Genomic DNA, 20,003 nt, shown 5'->3' with positions numbered 1-20,003 from the left:
TAGCCAGGATGGTCTCAATCTCCTGACCTCGTGATCCGCCCGTCTCGGCCTCCCAAAGTGCTGGGATTACAGGCTTGAGCCACCGCGCCCGGCCTGATCTTGTTATATTTTTAGAGTTCTTCCAAACTAATGAGTAGGAAATGGTATCACTGTGGTTTTAATTATTGTTAGTGATATTTTAGTAATAATATAATAGTAATAATAATATGGTTATTAATTCTCAGGGGAAGAATTTTCCTTCTTTCACTCAGTGCCAGGGTACAAGATGAGAACTTTTCTTTGCAGCCCCTATACATGGGATGGATTTATTTCACTCTTTACACTGAGAGTATAGGCTGGTGGTATATCAGCTTTGTGTAGGAGGTGAGGGTGAGGGGATGTAGGCAGTCTCCTCTAAAACTGATGATCTTGAATAGTCCCTGGAGTTTGTCTTCTGTATCCAAGGTCTCACCAGTCCATGGAAATTAAAGCTCAGTTTTGGCAGTTGTCCTCAGAATAAAAGGTGAGCCTTAATATCTGGTACCTAATCATGATCCTGCTTTCACAATATTTCTTACTTTCTTGCAAGCTAAAAGTGGATTTTTTCATTGATTTTCATGTAAGCACAGCCAGGCTACATGGCTCACCATACCGCCTGAAATAGGATCCTAATTGCTTGACTTTGAAATTGATTCCATTTTCAACCTTTAGTTACTTTCAAATGTATTTCATGATATTGTGCTAGAGCAATCTGTAATTTGATGTTTTAAGGACATATGTACCTCCTCAAACTATCCTCTTCAGATTCACAAACTAGAAAATTCTCAGTGGAGATGGCTGACCCACCACTTGTTCAAGATTTTACAATAAGACAAAAAGTTGCCATTTGCAAACATTTGAGAAAATTTTTTTGTGTGTTCATCAAGGGAGGAGAGAAAAAACCTGCCTAGAGTGTTTCCCATTTGCTGTCTGCTTTAATTTTTCATTTACAATTCCTTGCTCAGAATTTCATTGAAGAGGGGAACTTCTAGGAAGCATTGGCGTCGTGCTCTAAAAATGCCCTGTCCTAACTTCCCTAATTCAGCCTTAACGATGATGAAGATCCCATACCCAGTTTGATTGTGCTGTATAAAATTTGAATGTGACTTGACTACTACACATGGAAAAACATTAAAAGACCCATACTAACAAAACAATTACTGATAGTTGTTGTTAGGGCTGCAAAATAGTGTGTTTGTACATTCCCTCCCCCCCCCTTTTTTGATAAGTTTCATGTGAATTCATGTGAGTACCTTGATTGAATTAAATAATTCATGTAAATCACCCAAGGCAGTGCCTGAGGTAGTGTCTGTTAACTAAACAGTAGGTATTTCTTCTCTCTTACAAGCTAGGACTGTAAGGACTGTGTTAGGACTCACTGGTGTCTACCTTGGCCAATAAGACCAGATAAGATGGTGCTGTACAAAGCTGCTCCTGCATGGTAAGAGGCTGGAGAAATAGTTGCTACTTCATTTAATTTACCTTTTATTTCCTTCTTACCCTGGACTTTCATCTCTACACCAGGATGCTGGAAAATTGCTCAGAAAGACTCAATTTTTGTCAAAGTTCCTTTTAGGGCACATATTGCCTTTTTCACTGGCCCATGGTTTCTGAGAACTGGCCTCATCCCTGCAAATGAGGACTTCACCAGTCCCTCCAGTCCCCTCCCTACAGACAGCCTTCCTTGGTCCTGGGGGAAGGACAAGGGAGCCTGTCACTGCAGGCCCTTCTCCAGCAAGGGACTGGGAAGGGGCCAACATGCCTGCAGGCTCCTGTATTGACAAGTTGCAGCATCCTTAAGAGCAGCCAAGAAATAAAATGGTAATTTGTGTTTGCATCTGGAATTTCTGAGCTTCAAAATCTTGGATCACAGCACTCTCATTAACAGAAAACAGGACACACATATAAATATCCATATCCATATTGGCCTCTTTGTTAGACTCTGGGTCAGCAGCTCAAGACTGAAAAGTAGCAGGATGATTGTACAAGAAGTAGAATGAGCCTGAATGCTGTGTTTCAGGGCAGTGGGCAGCAGGCATAAGAGGGAGGAGAGTGGCCTCCCCATTTATTGCACCCTGAGCCATCCCCCTAGGGACATCTAGAGCTTGACTGGCTTAAAACAGCTCTTATGGATTAAAACAGCTCTTATGGATTCTCTAGGGGACCTGATCACCACTTATAATGTTGTTTCCAAGGAAAAACCAATTTCAAATTATGAGCAACTGATTTATAAATGCACTTTGGGGACGCTGCCATCCATAGGTGAGAGGCCACATGACTCCCCTGTCATCAGTGCCCTGATACTTTGGCAGGGTTACAAGCCACCCTGTGCCTCTTTGTGGGGCTCTCTTTAGCTGGACAGTGGGCTAAATGTGGTATTTGTTGGATAGCACCAGATGCCTATCCATGCAACATATTATCTCCACTTGCCTGTTCTGCTGCCTGAGGTTTCCCCATGAGGATCAGGAAATTTCCACAATGAGAAGGAAGCCATTTGGGGAACCCTGTATAAAACTAGAGTGTTAAGGCATTATGTAAATATGAGAGTAGATAAATGACTTAACTGATATGTACAGCAAAGATTATTCTGATTATCAACTTGGGAGTTCTAGATAAGTTGTGTAATACAATTGTCTTCAAAGTCTTTTGATTCCTACCTGCAGTAATAAATATATTTTATATCACAATCCAAAACACACTATACTATGCACACAGTATGTCATCAAATCCAAAACTCTATCAGTCGTCAGTCACCATTATTTTAGGTATCACTAAAAAAGAAAAATGATGCCAATTAAACTATGCCATTCCATTTATTATAGAGCTCATCTTGGGTTCAGGGAAATTAAAATGTAAAAATAGTGTTTTAGAGTTAATAAAAATATATATATATATATGTATATGTATGTGTGTGTGTGTGTATTGTGTGTGTGTCTGTGTATAATTGAAACAAAAGTGTCATGAAACAATGCTCATTTTTACTATGTATGGTGTATTATGAGTATCTACCACTTTCCCCTATTCTAATCTAATGTATTTTATTGCAGATAAAGCTGGTCCTACGAAATTTATGGAATGGCTCACTAATGTTTTAATTTAATTTTAATGTGTTAAGTCTGAACTACAGTATTGTTTTGAAATAGGGAATTGGAAATGATACGCCGAGACTGATTTCTTATCCCAAACCAGATGTCATGCTGTATGTTTTAGTCATTTATTTCATTCAAATGTAAATTGATGGTCTACTGTTTAAGTCAGGACTCTTGATGGCACATGACAGAAACCAGTTTCGAAAAAGCTTTGAAGAAAGGATGGGCTTATCATTTTATGTTAGGCAGAGGTATGCTGGTGGGGCCAAGCAATACTGGAACCAAGGGCTCAAATATTGTGGGATCTCTCTTTCTCTCTAACATTCTCTGTTTTGTCTCCGCTTTTCTTTGATGGTTTCATTCTCTCGAATTAGCATTCTGTATGAGACTTAATCTTTGTCATTGGCAGCTTCAGGGCTCACCTCTTCCTCATTTACCACCAGAGAAAAAATCCTTCCAAGATTCTCATTGGTTCATGTGATTGGTTCATATGATTGCTCCTGTAGTCAAGGGATAAGATAAACTCACCTCTGCTAGAATCACATAGGTGTCATGAGGAATAATGCAGTTTTCCAAAAGAAAGGGTCTTGTTTCTTTGAGAGGAACATAATAGATGTCCATCACACCTAGGAAGTGCTAGCACCAGGCATTGTGTGCTGGGGTTTAGCCTCACACAACAGATATTGCCAAAAGCCTGCAGATGACCATTTTGAAAACTAGAATTGCCATCAGCTTAGTTGCACCTTCATTTTCCCACTAGACCTTGAGTCTCTCAGTGAAGATAATAACTGACAACAGCCACTGTGTGACTATCAGTTCAAAGGCACCGAATGGAAAAATGGGTGCTTTCAAGAGAGAAGCTACCCAGAAAAGAAATGATTCTACCTTTCACCACAGGCAGAACGGGCCAAAATAGCCATCTGCAAAAGACTTCAAGTAAAGTCCAGGCTTTTGTTCTTGGGTGCTTGTGTTCTATTCCCTGTTGGGGAACCAGAGAATGTTTTATAAGGAAGAAGCCTTAGGTTTCAGCTGAGCAGACTGCAGCCTGTCACTTCCAAGCATTCTCATGATGTTCATTTCAGTGTTTCGGTGCTGTTTTCTGGAAATATCTTTCTTCACACTCTGTTCTCTCTCTCCTTCTGCCATTTAATGTACTATATTAAAATATCAATCTACAGCTGGCAATTAAAAGTTTACTGCCCACAATTATCAGTACACACTGTAGTGATGTTATTTTATTTTCTCAGACTCTGTCTTTTCTGAATTCAGTTATTCTCAGTTTTGCCACGACGTGCCAGAGTTTTGTAAATTGTACTGCTGGGTTACTGCCAAGAACGACGTACCAGTCGCAGCTTTATTTGGGCAGCTTTTTTTGTGGCTTAAATACAGTATCTGTTTCTGTAAGTACAGCCTTCACTGAGGGAGATGGATGTCTCATTTTGATACTGATGGAACAGCTTGAGCATATCAGTAACGTGTAGACTAAAGTCTCAAGGGGAAGAAAACTTTTGAGAGCCTTTGTTAGTTTCACAGGGGCAGTAAGGGGAAACAAACCCTGACTGTATTCCCTGAAGAGTTTGATGTCTAGCTGGGAAGAAAGAACTTGAAATGACTTCTGAAAATCCAAAGCAACACAAAATCAGTGCTAATTTAAAAATGTGAACAGAGTGCATCGATGTGAATGGAATGGTTAGGAAAGCTAAACTGGGAGAGCTAGGCTTTGAAATAGCTTTAAACACGAGAAAGGAACTGAGAGGAGGGGAAGGGCTTTCAGGTAGGTTTCTGAGTCGTGAAGACAGAAACAAGGAGTTGTGAAATTGCATGAGATTTAGGATCAGAAATGTTCAGTCCTTGTTCTCATATAACTGATAATCACTTCATTCTCTGAGCTGATAATACAATCATAAACAAAGGGGCAAAGAGTTGTTGCTCTCCCCAGGTTTACATTCCAGTCACTGAATGATACTTGCCTCAGAAGGTTGCACTGCGGACTTAAAGAGGCAATGGAAATGAAAGAGCCGGGCAGATTTTTAAAATGATGTGCCATGGTAATTTGTTTGTTGCCAGGTGGAGAAGGAGGAGGGCAATTTGATTTGCTTGACTGCTGTTGTTCCAGCTAGAGATTGAGGATGGGAGTGTACTAGGGGAACATAATTTGAAAACATGTACTATGCCCTTCTACACACTACCGCTGCCCCATTTTACAGATGAGCAAACTGAGACTCAGGAAAGAAAAGTGGCTTCCCAAATCAGGATGGCACTGGAACTTAATCCCAAGGCTTTTTTGATTACATCCTACCAGAGAGGATGGCCATGAGCAATTGAGGAAACTCAGTATCTGCTTGCTGTTTCATGGGACATAACATCTATGCCCTGAACAAATCGGAGAAAAGTAGACTTCCACCACCAATCCCCCAAAGGCTTTCTCAGATTTTCAGATTCCTTCATTCTGAGGGAGGAAATAGAATTAACTTAACAAATGTAGGTTTTCAAAGTATTTAAATCACTGTTTTTCTAATACTTTTGACAAGACCCACAGGAAGAAATATATTCTACTGTGACCTATTGTTAGAGTGAATATATTATTTATTGTACAAATCAGGAAGGTTTTGAGTGTGAAAGAGAACGCTATTAATAATAATGTTAGATGGTAACCATGTGAGGTGATGGATATGTTAATTAGTTTGATTATGGTGATTATATCACAATGGATACGTATTTCAAAACATCATGTTGTAAACCTTAAATATATATAATTTTGTCCACTGTAGCCCAGTAAAGCGGAAAAAGTAATGCTGGGACAACAGGCATAAAATGGGACTGTGCTATGCAAACTGGGGACACCCTACCATACATACACCTATATAAAAACAAAAATTGTGCAAAGTAAGGTTTATTCTTTCTTATGTGCAGTGCACCCTGACATTTTCAATTTTATTTCACTACAAAAATACTAGTCATGACCTACTAAATGGGGTCAACAGTTTGAAACATACGATTCTTAGTTGATTGTTGGTATCGCTTAGGCACTTACGATGGTAGTAAAGACAGGGATTTGGTAAGGTGAATGTCTGATATGTCCTATAAACTTGTTTCATCTGAACATTCTGTTGAATTTTCTGCCCCAAGAAAAGCACTGGTAATAAACATTTTCTTCAGTTTATTCCCCATGATTAACAAAAGGTTTAGACTAATCTTTCTGGATCCCTTTGTTCCATTTGGAACAAGGATCTTCCTCTGTGTATTTCCCCTCTTTTCTTACCCTTGGGCTTTTATCTGTTAATCTGCCACTTATTTAGAGAAGTAAGGAATCCAAGGAAGAATGTCTCATTTACAGATTCTGGCTCTCTGTGTACTTGTTCTGAGCCTTCATCTTGGGGTTGAAGCTGGTGCTCTGAAAAGCTAAAGTTTCTGCTCTGCTCTACTCCTTCAAATATACACACCTTTACACACATCTCCTGGACATCTCTCCTCTGTTGAAACTTTGCCAAGGTATAACAGAGTGGATCTTGCCTGCTAGTCAGGCATGCACAACTGACTTCTAGGCTTCTTCAAAAATCCCTATAAATTAGGACTTTCCAGAAAAGAAGCTCCTGCAGATTTAGCTATGGAGGAGAGAAGGGTTACCACTGTACCTGTGTCCACACAAGCTATGGACAGGCCCTTTTGTTAGCCCATTTCTGTCACTAGAAATGTTTGTACACTCACCTATGTTAATAAGAGCTTCAAGAATACAAGAGACCCGGCAATAGCACCTCTCAGCAATAAAATAACTTTTGGTGAGCCCCCATTTTGTAAATGTTTTTAAGTCATAAAGGCATATAGGGAACCACAGGATTTTTCCTGCCTCAGAGTATAAACTATGGTCATATCTTGAGCCTAAAATTCACTTTTTCCTAAAGCAAATTTTATTATCTGGATCATCTGAATTCATAGACTAAACTTGACAACAGTTTATTTTACTGAAAAAGATGGACTATATGGCTTTTCTTGGTGGTTATTAAGATGAATATATATACATATGTGTATGAAAGATTTTCTAAATCACAAATCATACAGGATTGTTAGAGGAATTTTTAAAAACACAGAAAACTTTGGAAGCACTGAGATTCTTGACTATGCTTCATGCTTAAACTTTAAAAAGTATATCATGCCAGATATAAGTTTGTCATATTTTTACATTTTTTCAAGAAACTCATTTACACAGCAACTCAGGGTTGTGGAGGCCTTCAGTTTATACTCACAGAATTAAATAGAAAATGTGATTATGAACCCTCAAATTAGAAACTTGTAAAACTAAAACATATATATTATGCCATTTAATTTATGGCAACCCTGTTGAGGCATGCCTAATTGGGGTATTTGAGGCTTAGAGAGACTCAGTGGCTCTCTTAGCTTGGTTTCCTAGAAGCAAAGCTTATGATTTGTTGAGGGAGTACTCTCAGGAAAAAAACCTATAATTGAGGAAGGGAAGCAAGAAAGAGCTAAGCAAGGATAGAGTCTCAGGTAAAGTCTAGCACCATAGGGTGCTTAGAAACATAAGTACTGCAAGGTTGTACTTCCACCTCATCTTTGGAGGCTAGAAGTCTGGCTTCATGTTTCTCCATATCCGTCAAACATTGGTTGCCTCCAGGAAACAGATGGGGAGGATGAAGTGGCTCCTATCAGCTGAGGACAATTCTCTGGAGAAGAGGACAACTGTGAGTTATTTGCAGTCAAAGGCTCCCAGCATCTAGGAGATGGGCACACCAGCCTGAGTAGAGGGAATCTGATTGAGGAATAAGCGGTATCTGCCACAGTGACCTAAGAGAAGGCTATTAAACCAAGGCTGAGAGGTACATCAGAATCTTCTGACTTTAAGGCAAACGCCCTTCCTCCTTTTGTACTTTCTACTCTTCCTACACATTTTCCTCCTTTTGTTTCAAAAACAAATACTGTTTATTGTGTCAGAATTTTTAGAAGTCAGGATCTGGGCACGGTTTAGCTGGCTCACGGTCTCTCGTGAGGTTGCAAGCAAGTTGTTGTTAGCTGACTCAAGGTCTCTCATGAGGTTGCCAGCAAGTTATTGGCTTGGCCTGCAGTTTCATCTGAAGGCTCGACTTGTGGGTGTTATGTGTGTGTGTGTAGCTGGGGAGATCTTCTTATAACCTTACTTATGTGATTGTTGGCAGGCTTTTGGTCCCTCAACACATGGACCTCTCCACAGGGCTCCCTCATGACTTTGCAGCTAACTTGACCCAGAAGGAGTGATCCAAGAGAGAGAGCGTGAGACAATATTCAAGATGGAAACCACAGTCTTTTTATAACTTGACCTCAGAAGAGATATGGTGTCCCTTCTACCAAATTGTATTCATTAGAAGCAAGTTAATAAATTCATTCCACACTTAAAGTGGGGAGTTACAAAAGGTTATGAATGCCAGGGGATAGGGATAACTGGGGGCCATCTTAGAAGCTGCATATCAGAGTCTACCCTCTGGCATCCAGTGATTATTTCCCCCCAACATGCAAAATATACTCACTCCCCTTTTGTTTAGAAAGACAGCACCTATTCACAGCTAAGCAATTCACTGGGCCTGCTTTCTGACAGTATAATTTTAGGGGATCAAAGGCCTCTGCTTGTTCTATAATGTCTCTGCCCTCCTAAGTCAAGCTGGTGATATTTCAGCATATATAACTCTTTTAAGGATTTTGTGGGTCTCCTGTGAATCTTCTTAGAATTCACTCTATTAGACAAAAATTCACTCTGTTAGCCATCTAACAAATCTCATAGACATAGACTCTTCTCTGTTGTTTTTTTTTTGAGACGGAGTCTTGCTCTGTCGCACGGGCTGATCTCAGCTCACTGCCAGCTCCGCCTCCTGGGTTCACACCATTCTCCTGCCTCAGCCTCCCGAGTAGCTGGGACTACAGGCGCCCGCCACCTCGCCCGGCTAGTTTTTTGTATTTTTAGTAGAGACGGGTTTACCGTGTTAGCCAGGATGGTCTCGATCTCCTGACCTCGTGATCCGCCCGTCTCAGCCTCCCAGAGTGCTGGGATTACAGGCTTGAGCCACTGCGCCCGGCCTTCTCTGTTGTTTAATTGAGAGGATCTTGAGATCTTAAAGGGCCTTTTGTAAGACTGAAGGTACTCTAAGGCACTACCATGATTTAACAAAGGATTTTACTGCCGTATTTTTGCCTTCATCTTTAAATCATGTTTTTCTGGCAGTGCCTTGGATTTGATCTTTGTTCAGAAGCTATTCAAATGTCCTCTGTTCTGTACCACAGCTGCTCTGTAATCCGTTGGCAGATCATTTGTTAGCACTAAATCATCTGGCTCCCACAAACAAACACCCTATGGCTTCCAGTAGTACAAAATACCGTTTTCTAAACATCCAAATCTGCAGTATTGTCACAGTTTAAATTTATATACTGAAGCTGGACTGATTAGAATAAAACCATCCAAAATTATAAGCATGAGGCCACAGTTTATGTGTCGCAAGAAACTTAAGGCAGATTTTTCTCCTTTTCTCCAACATTTCTACCAATTCTGAATCATACGCTGGGTATACAAGGTAAATTAGACATGGTTCCCACCACTGAGCAATTTATAGACGTGATTTATCTCTACAGAATACTTTTAAAAAGTTAGGTCTAGGACTATGCTATCCAGTATGGTAGCTATTAACCACATGTGGCTATTTAAATGTAAATGTAAATTAACTAAAATTAAATGAAATAAAAACATTCACTTCTCTTGTTTTACTAGCCACATTTTAAATGCTTAATAACCACATGGGGCTAGTGGCTGCCCTATTTGACAGTACAGATAAAGAATATTTCCATCATTGCAGAAAGTTCCATTGGACAGCACTAATCTAGAGGAAACCAGTATGATAAGCATTTATCCTTTTTAAAATCATATTTGCTTCTCTCTCCCCCACACTAAAATGAGTTAAATATCAAAAAGAAAGACACTACATGCTTCTTCAGTAAATATTCTAACATGCTTAACAATAAAGAATGCTGTAAGATCATGGCTCTTAACATTTATTAAAATCTACTGAAAGCTAGCATCTTTTTCTCCTAGAAAAAGCATGCTAATACTACCAAAAGGCATGTATCAAAAGCATGTACCAAAAAACATGTTCAATTACAAGGGGTTCGTGGGCCCTCCAAAGCCCTTTCATTAATTCTGTAGTAGGCCATGATCCTCAGGTTAAGAAACCTTGCTGCAAAGTGAATTTTATTTTCCCATTGACTTTCAGTATAAAATTGATGGTGCAATTTACTATTAAATATGCTTCTTTCTGACAATATTAAAATTACATTTAGAATAATGATGAGGGGAGAAACAAAATATAAAGAATGAAGAACTGTCTTCAAAATGACTAAGAAACCCAACACTTTGAGCTAAAAATATAATACAGAGCCAGCAAATCTACCAATTTGGTCAGGTATTATAATCGATAAAGAAATATGTAGTTTTAGCAAATTTGCAAAGTTTTCCATTAGTCTTAAATCTCTACCACATCCCCACCTTACAGTGAGAAACCTTATGGTGTGATAGCAGGAACATTCTAGTAGCCTTCAAAAATCTAGACTCCTGATGTAATTTCAATACGTATAATAAGTGTTGCTTAAGAGTGACTTTGGTGCCTCAATGATCTTATCTACCTGGACATTCAGAATGAATGGGTGGGATTCCGTAGGCCAGGAAGATCCTTCTTTGAACTTTGGAAAAAAAAGAGTGGCTATTTCTTTGAAAATCTGTTGAATTAGAGAAAGTTTTTGCAAGGAGAGCAGAATTATAAATGCAGTTGGCTCCAGGTATGGCTGAGAGACAGAATCCTACATGGCTCTGAGTTTCTGATTTCTGAGCCAACGTACAATTTGTATTTGTGTGGAAGAAGCACTGAAGCATTCTTTCCAGAGTGGTAATCTGAACCATATGTAGACTGATTAATAGTTATGTCATAATAAAACCTCAATTAGCAGAATTCTAGAGGGACAGCCTTTTGTAAATAAAGAAAAGTTTACTAGGAAACCTCCCTTCTCCCCTCCTCCCCAACTTTTTTCTCTATTTTCTTTCCTTTTGAAATATTTTAATGGTGGGGAAAATCTTTCCCCAATGTATATAAATCTCCTCTGCTGCTTTAGTAAGTACAGTCTACTGAACATAAGTGAGTCTGTCTTTGAACTTATTGTATCTTTCAGGGTGTCTATTTTGCAGACTAGTCATCATATTTTTATAGAAGTTAATATATGAGCTCAGGCTGAAAATAAACTGGAAATTTTCTGAGAGTGGCAGCTAATACCCATTTATTTTCTTTTCACTTAAAAAACATCTATCAAGGCCAAGAGCAGTGGTTCACGCCTGTAATCCCAGCACTTTGGAAGGCTGAGGCGGGCAGATCACTTGAGGTCGGGAGTTCGAGACCAGCCTGGCCAACATGGTGAAACCCTGTCTCTAGTAAAAATACAAAAACTAGCTGAGCATGGTGGTGCATACTTGTAATCCCAGCTACTCAGGGGGCTGAGGCACAAGAATCTCTTGGACTCAGGAGATGGAGGCTGCAGTAAGCCGGGATCACACCACTGCATTCCAGCCTTGGCATTCCAGCGAGGCCCTGTCTCAAAAAAAAAAAAAAAAAAAATATATATATATATATGTGTGTGTGTATCAAGAATACGCAGGAAAGTTTTTATTCATTTGTGGACCAGTTTAGATGCATACAGTTGCAAGTAACAATGCAACTCACAGTGGCTTAAATTGAAAGGATATTTATTGTTGACCTAACAAGAATTGTGGAGGTAAGACGTCTAGGTTGATGTTGTAGTCTAGTGAGGTCATCCAAGATCCCAGGTTGTTTCTATCTATCCACTTTGCCATCCTCAACTGAAAATCTTCAGTCCTGTGACATCTTACCTTGTGGTTGCAAAATGGCTGCTCCAGCTTCAGACGTTTATCCTTACACAGTAGCCTCCAAAGCTGAAAGGGAGAAAAGAGGGAAAAGTCTTCTCCTTGTGCAGTTTTCTCTTTTATCAGGAAGAAAAATCTTTCCCATAAGCTCCCTCCCCCCACCCCTAAGCAGACTTCGTTTTACTTGCCATTGTCCAATACTGGGTTACACGCTTATCCCTGGAGCAATTCCTGGCAAAGGGGAATTAATGTTTTGACTTAGAGTCATCGTGGTTCATCTTTTGGGGAGGGACACATTGCTGCTGAACACAACCTGTGATCTTTTAGTAAGAAGGAAGGGGAGAATGGCTGCTGGACAGGCAACCAGCAGCTTCTGCTACACGTGGATTCTTCATTTTGCTTCTGTGGGACCCACTCTTGGCATACTTGTTCTCACACTACTGAAGAAGCCATTTGCTGTTTGCCTATCAGTGATCCCAAAGCCAGCTATCTCATTTCTTTGAAACTGTAGGAGCAGAAGGCAGTAAGGCCTAGTGAAAAAAGAATGACAGATTTGAAGGCCAGGCAGACAGGATTTGAATCCCTGATTTAACGCTTACTGGCTGCATAACCTTGGACAAGTAGTTAAAGACCTTAGAGACCTGGTTTCCCTATTGATAAATCTAAAATAGTACCAACTGGCCAATGTTATTGTATAGATTTAATGAGACAGTGCATAGAAATTGCCTAGCATAGTACACATATCAAAGGCACTTAGTGTGTGTTATTTCCTTTCCCATGTGAATTCAGTTGCACAGAAATCAGATTGCATTTAGCTTAGTAGATAGACCAATTCAGAAAAAGAGTAAGTTTGACTTTAGCAGGTTTTTTTTTTTTTCCTTTTTTCCTCCTTACTCATCTATGTTCACATAAAAGTTCCCTCTCTTATCTACAAAAGACTTGTGGGTAGAAAGCAGTGTGCCCTGTGTTAGGGTAGTGTGCAGTTACTAAGAGAAAGCTATAAAACCATGTATTCATTTCTTAAATGCTTAAGTTGCTTAAATATCTCTTAAGTTTAGTATAGGAAACAGAATCCTCTCTAGGTATTTTACACAAAAAAACATTTAATGCAGGAAATAAGGTACTCACAAAATTGGAAGGGCTGGAGCAATGGAAGTCAAGAAGTCTGCATTAAAGGTCAAATGGCACCATGACTTCAGTCCAGATGCCAGAAACTCCTCTTATCACTCAGGCTAGGAAACTGTTGGTGCCGTGACTATCACCACTGCCAACATCACCATCTTCCCTACCACACAAAACTGATGAGGGGCCAGTGGGCAGAGTTGATAACACTCACATCTGCTGAAGCCTATTTTCTGCATGAACAACTGCAGAAAAGAGTTCGTTCCCTTTGATTCCTTCCAAATCACTAAAAGTAGACCCTTTCACAACCTAGGGATAAGGGAATCTAGAAATCGTACTTTTCAACCCAATGCCAGGCTTTCTTCCGCCTTACCCATGTGAAAGCCCTCCTTATCTTACTCATCTGTGATTCTCCTGCTGGGCTATCCGCCCATGTGCATTCTCTCTTCGCCCCTGTTTTCCCTCTATGCCCTGTTTGGGCTCTGACATCCTGTTCTGGCCTACCATGCCTCCCTATCCTTTCTGGTACAGATGTCTGCCTTGCTCTAAAGGTCTTAGAACTCAATTGTTCAAGAATAGAGGGTTAGGAAAGGGTAAGAGATCTCCTTGCTTTGTTAAAAATTACCATATGTATCTTTATATTTACCAACAATTTAGTGTTAGAAGTTTTTGAACTTTATAAAAAGGGAATCATATATATAGTATATAGTCTTCTGGGACCAACTTTGCTTACAACATTATTTTAGTTTTTTATTCATCCATATTGTTGTTCTCACTAATGAGCTTTGCCATCTTTTAAAATCTTTCTTAATGCATTTTTGCATTTTGGGGGTTATGCTTCATTCTTTATTCATTCAGCAGTCTATAATATTTTCCCATGTTAAGAAACCTCTTCAAAATGAACATTATTATGTTATGAATGGATCATAATATGACCATTTCTTGTAGTTGGATATTTAAGTTAATTCCTATCTTAGAATGTGGTAGATGAAGAAGATAGAAGAAAAAACGGCTGAGATTTTCCATGTGGCAGACTAGCTGGAAGATGGTTATTTGCTGAAATGGGAAACACTGGGGGATGCACAGATTTGGTGATAAGAAAAGGAATCTGGTTTTGAGCAGGTTGAGTGTGAGTATGGAGATACGCAGACAACAGTTGAAGATTCTAGACTGCCTTTTTAGGAGACAGTTCAAGGCTAGAAACAATGGATTTGTCATCAGTACATGAGGAATGGTTTGAGGCAAGTATGGGAGTGAGATGGTCCAGAAAAATAGTCTGGAGATGTGTAAAGGACCAATACTGGATTCCTGGGAAATACTTATGTCCAAATGGCAGGCTGATCTAGATGTGCTGTCCAGAGAGTCTGTTTAGAAAGGAGGAAGAAAATCGGGAAACTGTCGTCATTTGGAAGCCACTGCAGAAGAGAGCTTCATGAAATGAATGGGTAGTCATTCATAGTAAATGCTGTAAATGCTGTAGACAAGTTAACCAGGATGACAACTGAGGGCAAAATGTATGCGTGTGTGTATATGTGTGTTGGAGGGCTGGGCGGGGGGGGGACGTTTGCTTCTCATGTATCTGGTTTTTTGTTTGTTTTTTCTCTCTTTTTCTTTTTTAATTGGAATGATTGAAGGTTCACATGCAGACATGCAGTTCAACTATTTCCTTGGGTAGATTCCTAAAAGTGGAATGACTTGATCAAAGGGTTTGAGCATAGGCTTTTGATTCATGTTGTTATGTAGCTTTCCTGGTTTTCATGGTTTTTTGTTTTGTTTTGTTTTGTTTTTGAGATAGGTTCTCCCTGTGTTATCCAGGCTGTTTTTTGAACTCCTGGGCTCAAGTAATTCTCCCACCTCAGCCTCCCTAGTTTCTGAGATTACAGGCATGAGCCACTGTGCCTGGCTCCAGTGCTCATTTTTTTTTATATGCAATAATGAATAGTTTGTAATTTGGTACACGTCTGGGTGTACAGAGACAAGGTGAGGAAATCTGCAGCAAAGGAGAATACAGAATTGGGCTTGTGTAGTTGTGGGTCTTTTCCTAATGGACACAGTCCAGCCCTCATCTCCTCCCCACTTTCAGTTTCCACACTCCACATCTCTCATCCAGAACACAAGTGGAACAGGGACCATTACTCATTAGCTGCATGGGGATTTGAATAACCTCACAGTGGAGTGGTGGCAGGTAACTACAGCTAAATGCGTGACCAAGATAGAGCTAACTCTAGTCATTGAATAGACTGTGAAGTCTGGAGGGAAGTTCTCTGAATTTAAGATTACAGTTTTGAAGTTTGGCACCTGCTACTACTTCAAGGATTAAGGATTTACTGCTCACTGGAATTCAATATTTAATAGTCTAAAAACCATTCAGCTCCAACTTGCAAATGAGTTAAATTAAAATAATACACAGACGTTCTCTCTGAGGCCGTGGTTTTTATTGGTGGCAACACTCATTAAGAAATTTTACTGGCTGGGCATGGTGGCTCATGCCTGTAATCCCAGCACTTTGTGAGGCCGAGGCAGGCAGATCATCTGAGATCGGGAGTTCCAGACCAGCCTGACCAACATGGAGAAACCCTGTCTCTACTAAAAATGCAAAATTAGCCAGGCATGGTGGCACATGCCTGTAATCCCAGCTACTCAGGAGGCTGAGGCAGGAGAATCACTTGAACCCAAGAGGCGGAGGTTGCGGTGAGCCGAGTTCACGCCATTGCACTCCAGCCTAGCAACAGAGCGAGACTCTGTCTCAAAAAAAAAAGAATAAAAAAGAAATTTTACTTAAGCCATACCTTCATGAGAAGTTCTAAATAAGCACACAGACAGTCTATTTCAGATCTCAATTCCTACAAATACTGTATGTAGAAGCAATTTTGTGTTTCTTTTGTCATTAAGATAAGACATTTGATTTACCTCCTTATCTTCCATTTAAATTTATTTCACAAGATGGACCTGTTTTCAGGTACCATAAACACCCAGTTCTGCTGGGTTTTCTTTGACTGCTGGGGAAACTGTGGACTGTGTCTGATGCACACATTTTATTGCATCTCCCCTGGCATGAGATTCATATACATTGGCATCTTCTCAGAGTGAAGTTGACTCTCTCTATTTCCCTCTTCCAGAATTTCACTTGGCATATGGTGATTCCAAAACAGTTTGAGGCTCATTTTGATTGGTTTTTGGCAATCTCAGCTCAGCCAGTTTTACTCTGAGAGATCCCCTGTTTGTTCCTTCATGAATGGCCACAGAAGCTTTTGCTCTTGGCTCTGCATTCTAATAGCATCTCCTGCATGGTCTGTGGCAAAGCAATGCTTTCAAATATGCATCCATACTATGTGGCTTTTCTTGCTGCAGTTTCTGTTCTTTTTTGTTGTAGGATCGGGAGACTCACCACTAGAAGACGATGAAGTCGGGTATTCACACCCTAGATATAAAGGTGAATGCTTTGCTTGTGTGCTAATGAGGACCTGCTGATGCCAGGAGAACTTTCCTTTTTGCCCTGCGGAACAGATTGTAATAAAGTGACCAGACAACACATTTAAGTTCTAATTATCTATCAAGGAAAAAGTATTTTTTAAAAAAAAAATATATATATACTCCCTTTTTTAAAAAAGGAAATAAAACAAAATGCGTTGGAAATCTCTGAAATGCTGTCTTTGAGCATCCCAATGGTCATTTTATTCTCATAAGTTTCTTTACTGTCCTCACTTCTGCAAAGGCAGCTGTAGCTGATGAAAGTGAAAATCAAGCCATGAGTTCTGCCTAATTCACACATTACAGCCAGAATCATCCAGAGTAAACCACCCAAGGTCAAATCTGGACCAAGTGCTGATAATGTACTAAGATGAATGGGGAATGAGAAAACTTGATTTTCATAAGCTCATTTCATCGTGCTCTTTCTGAGCCCAGCATGGCTCCTGAAACGGTATGTTAAAGTATGTTGCTCAAATGAAACTTAACTTAATGGTAAAGAACTCCATCTCTACATATTCGCGGCAATCCACTCCCCAGCAGGTATAAAAAGCCTAAACAAGAACCTTCTGTGCAGACTCAGGTAAGTAGGTCCACAAATATTTCTACTGGTGAAACATTTCTCTGAAGTTTAGGGAAACCTGGGAGAAATGAAGGTAAATTTAGAGATGCGTTCGCTCTGAATCTAGTTCCTCTTACAGTGGAGGAAGAATTTGAAAAAAAAAAAAAAAAAAAAGGTTAACAAAGTTCCACTGTGGCATTTTGCCCTGGAAATTTGTCCTAATTTCTGGGATGAGGACGTGGCCCTTGTTTGTTGTGATGTGTCTCAGATACAGGAGAATCAGGGTAGGACTGGACAGCTTTTGGCTGGAGATGTCCTTCAGTTGTTTTCTACACAAGTCAACAATATTTCCAGTATAATGACTGGTGCCTGGTGCTTATGTCCAGGTGTGCTTCCCACCACCTACCACATTTGTTTGTGACATCTGAATGCAAATACTCATTCCTACCTATAGTTTCTATCTTCATAGCCTCAGAAATTAACCAGTCAAGCAAAGCACCAATATGTTAATCAGATGTTTGTGGTAAAGAAATGTTCTAATTCACAAAACTTCTTAACTATTTACGGATTTAGATTTTTTTTTTTCTTTGAGTCCCTTGTTGAAAAATCTTCCTAAAACACATGCATGCACAGATGACCCTTCACATCTACAGCAGGGGTTGCCTAGTACCCTCAGGTCATTGTTTTTCACGTCCATCCTCACCTCACAGCATTGCAACTGTGACAGGTAGACCAGATGGCCAAAATGTGTGCTTGCCCTAGAACTTACTCTGAATGTTTAAGAATAAATTTTCTTGGGGCATTGTTTCTATTGTCAGTTAAATTGCTTACTGGTAGCAATCATTTCAGCATGTATAAAGCATATCAAAACATCATGTTGTACACTTTATACAATAAAATTTAGGTTTTATTTATTATTATTATTATTATTATTTTTTGAGATGGAGTCTCACCCTGTCACCCAGGCTGTAGTGCAGTGGTGCGATCTCGGCTCGCTGTAACCTCCGCCTCCCAGGTTCAAGCAATTCTCCTACCTCAGCCTCCCGAGTAGCTAGGACTACAGGCGCCCGCCACCACGCCCAGCTAATTTTGTATTTTTAGTAGAGACGGGGGTTTCACTATGTTGGCCAGGCTGGTCTCGAACTCCTAACCTCAGGTGATCCACCCACCTTGGCTTCCCAAAGTGCTGGGATTATAGGCGTGAGCCACCGCACCTGGCCAAGTTTTTTTAATTGTAAAAGCTAGAGGCAAGCCATTATTAACTGAGAGTTTAGTTTTAGATCCTGAGGCCCCTGCACAGTGTCCAGCACAAAGTGTTTTTGAATTAAAGTAAAATAGGAAAGAAAATTAAATGTAACCAACATTTACGATGCTCCTGGTATGTGGCAATCATGGCTTTTGATTATTTTGCTTGGAATACCATCATATATTCATACTGATTGAGTGAATTTGTGATGTATGTATAAGCAGGTCATATATATATACATACAGTAGTTCCCCCTTATCTGCGGTTTCACTTTCCAAGGTTCCACTTACCTTCAGTCAACCTCAGCCCAAAAATATTAGATATTTTGAGAGAGAGACAGTACATTCACATAACTTTCATTATAGTATATTGTTATAATTGTTCTATATTATTATTAGTTGTTGTTAATCTTTTACCATGTCTAATTTATAAATTAAACTTCATCATAGGTATATTTGTATAAGAAAAAAAACCAGTATATATAGCGTTGAGTACTATCTAAGGCTTCAGGTATCCAATATCCCCCGTGGGCAAAGGGGGAGTACTGTATATCACAAATATGTGTAGTACATACAGATTATATCTGTAAACCCTTAGAGGAAGGAAACTTTATTCAAGGAAGTTCTTTAGGCCTTGTGTGAGCTCCTGCAAGTTTATATCCACATGGTCAAATTTAATCAGCTCTAGTTAAGCCTTCAGGACATCACTTTTACCTAGAAAGTCCAGGGAAGATTACTTGAGTCTTGAGTTTAGGACTCACTTGCAGCTGTCTGCAAAACATTATATGATGAAAGTATTAGCCAGGCCAGGCACGGTGGTGCGTGTCTGTAGTTCCAGCTACTTGGGAAGCTGAGACAGGAGGATCACTTGAGCCTAGGAGGCCGAGACTGCAGTGAGCAATGATCATGCCACTACACTCCAGTCTGGGTGACAGAGTGAGACCCTGTTTCTAAAAAAGAAAACAAAAAGAGAAAGCATTAGCCGAAGGAAATGTGAAGGCAAAAGTAAAACAGTGGTCTATGCATAAGACGTGTCCAGAACTGTTGGTTTTTGTAACTGAGAGGCAGTCGGAGGCATATCCTCAGAAGAGAATTCCTGGGAAAGTAAAACAGGGTCTGTCCTCCTTCCTGGCCACATGATGGCGGTCTTACCTCACTCACTGACAGCTCAGGTGCTGGGTGGAGTGATGAGCCAGGCAGCTGCAGGGAAGTGGCTCCTATTCATGGCATTGAGAGCCTGGCAGACTTTAGTGAACTCCTCACTGTTCCCCATCGACTGTGGGACATTGGAGTAGTGGCTACTGTAGGAACTTATCCACCAAGGAGTTAGTGTTGCCCTTATATTTTGTGGATCTCAAAGATAACATTTCAAAAGCACAGCAGGCAGGTTCTGATTTATTCATTTCATCCTAGCTGTGCTTTGGGCAACTATGAGACCAAAATCAAAACACCTGCAACTTTGTCATCTGGGGAGGGTGTCACCCTGTTACCTAAATGGGGCATAACTGGGGACACTTCCCTATGGAGAGCAATTGTTCTTTGACTTTAGGCCAAATTTATATATTATTGCAAAAACCTGGAAATTGTAGCATCATTT

The 20,003-nt window shown here is 40.0% G+C and overlaps 1 protein-coding gene across 4 annotated transcripts in view; it reads left to right on the top strand.

The window, feature by feature from the left end:
- The window catches only part of SRPX (sushi-repeat containing protein, X-linked), a 73,165-nt gene that overhangs the window by 26,823 nt on the left and 26,339 nt on the right, over positions 1 to 20,003 (top strand). For 3 of the 4 annotated variants that reach the window (XM_011942057.1, XM_011942034.1, XM_011942050.1), the window contains exon 2: positions 16,505 to 16,564. The exons of the other annotated variant lie outside the window; for it this stretch is intronic. In XM_011942057.1, the coding sequence (XP_011797447.1) occupies positions 16,505 to 16,564 (60 nt within the window). The remainder of the gene's footprint in view (positions 1 to 16,504; positions 16,565 to 20,003) is intronic. 4 annotated transcript variants of the gene reach the window in all.

This window comes from Colobus angolensis, unplaced genomic scaffold, assembly GCF_000951035.1.
Source record: "Colobus angolensis palliatus isolate OR3802 unplaced genomic scaffold, Cang.pa_1.0 Scaffold103, whole genome shotgun sequence".
Lineage (NCBI taxonomy): Eukaryota > Metazoa > Chordata > Mammalia > Primates > Cercopithecidae > Colobus > Colobus angolensis.
The sequence above is the reverse complement of the archived record's forward strand: the minus strand, read 5'-3'. Positions and strand labels throughout refer to the sequence as shown.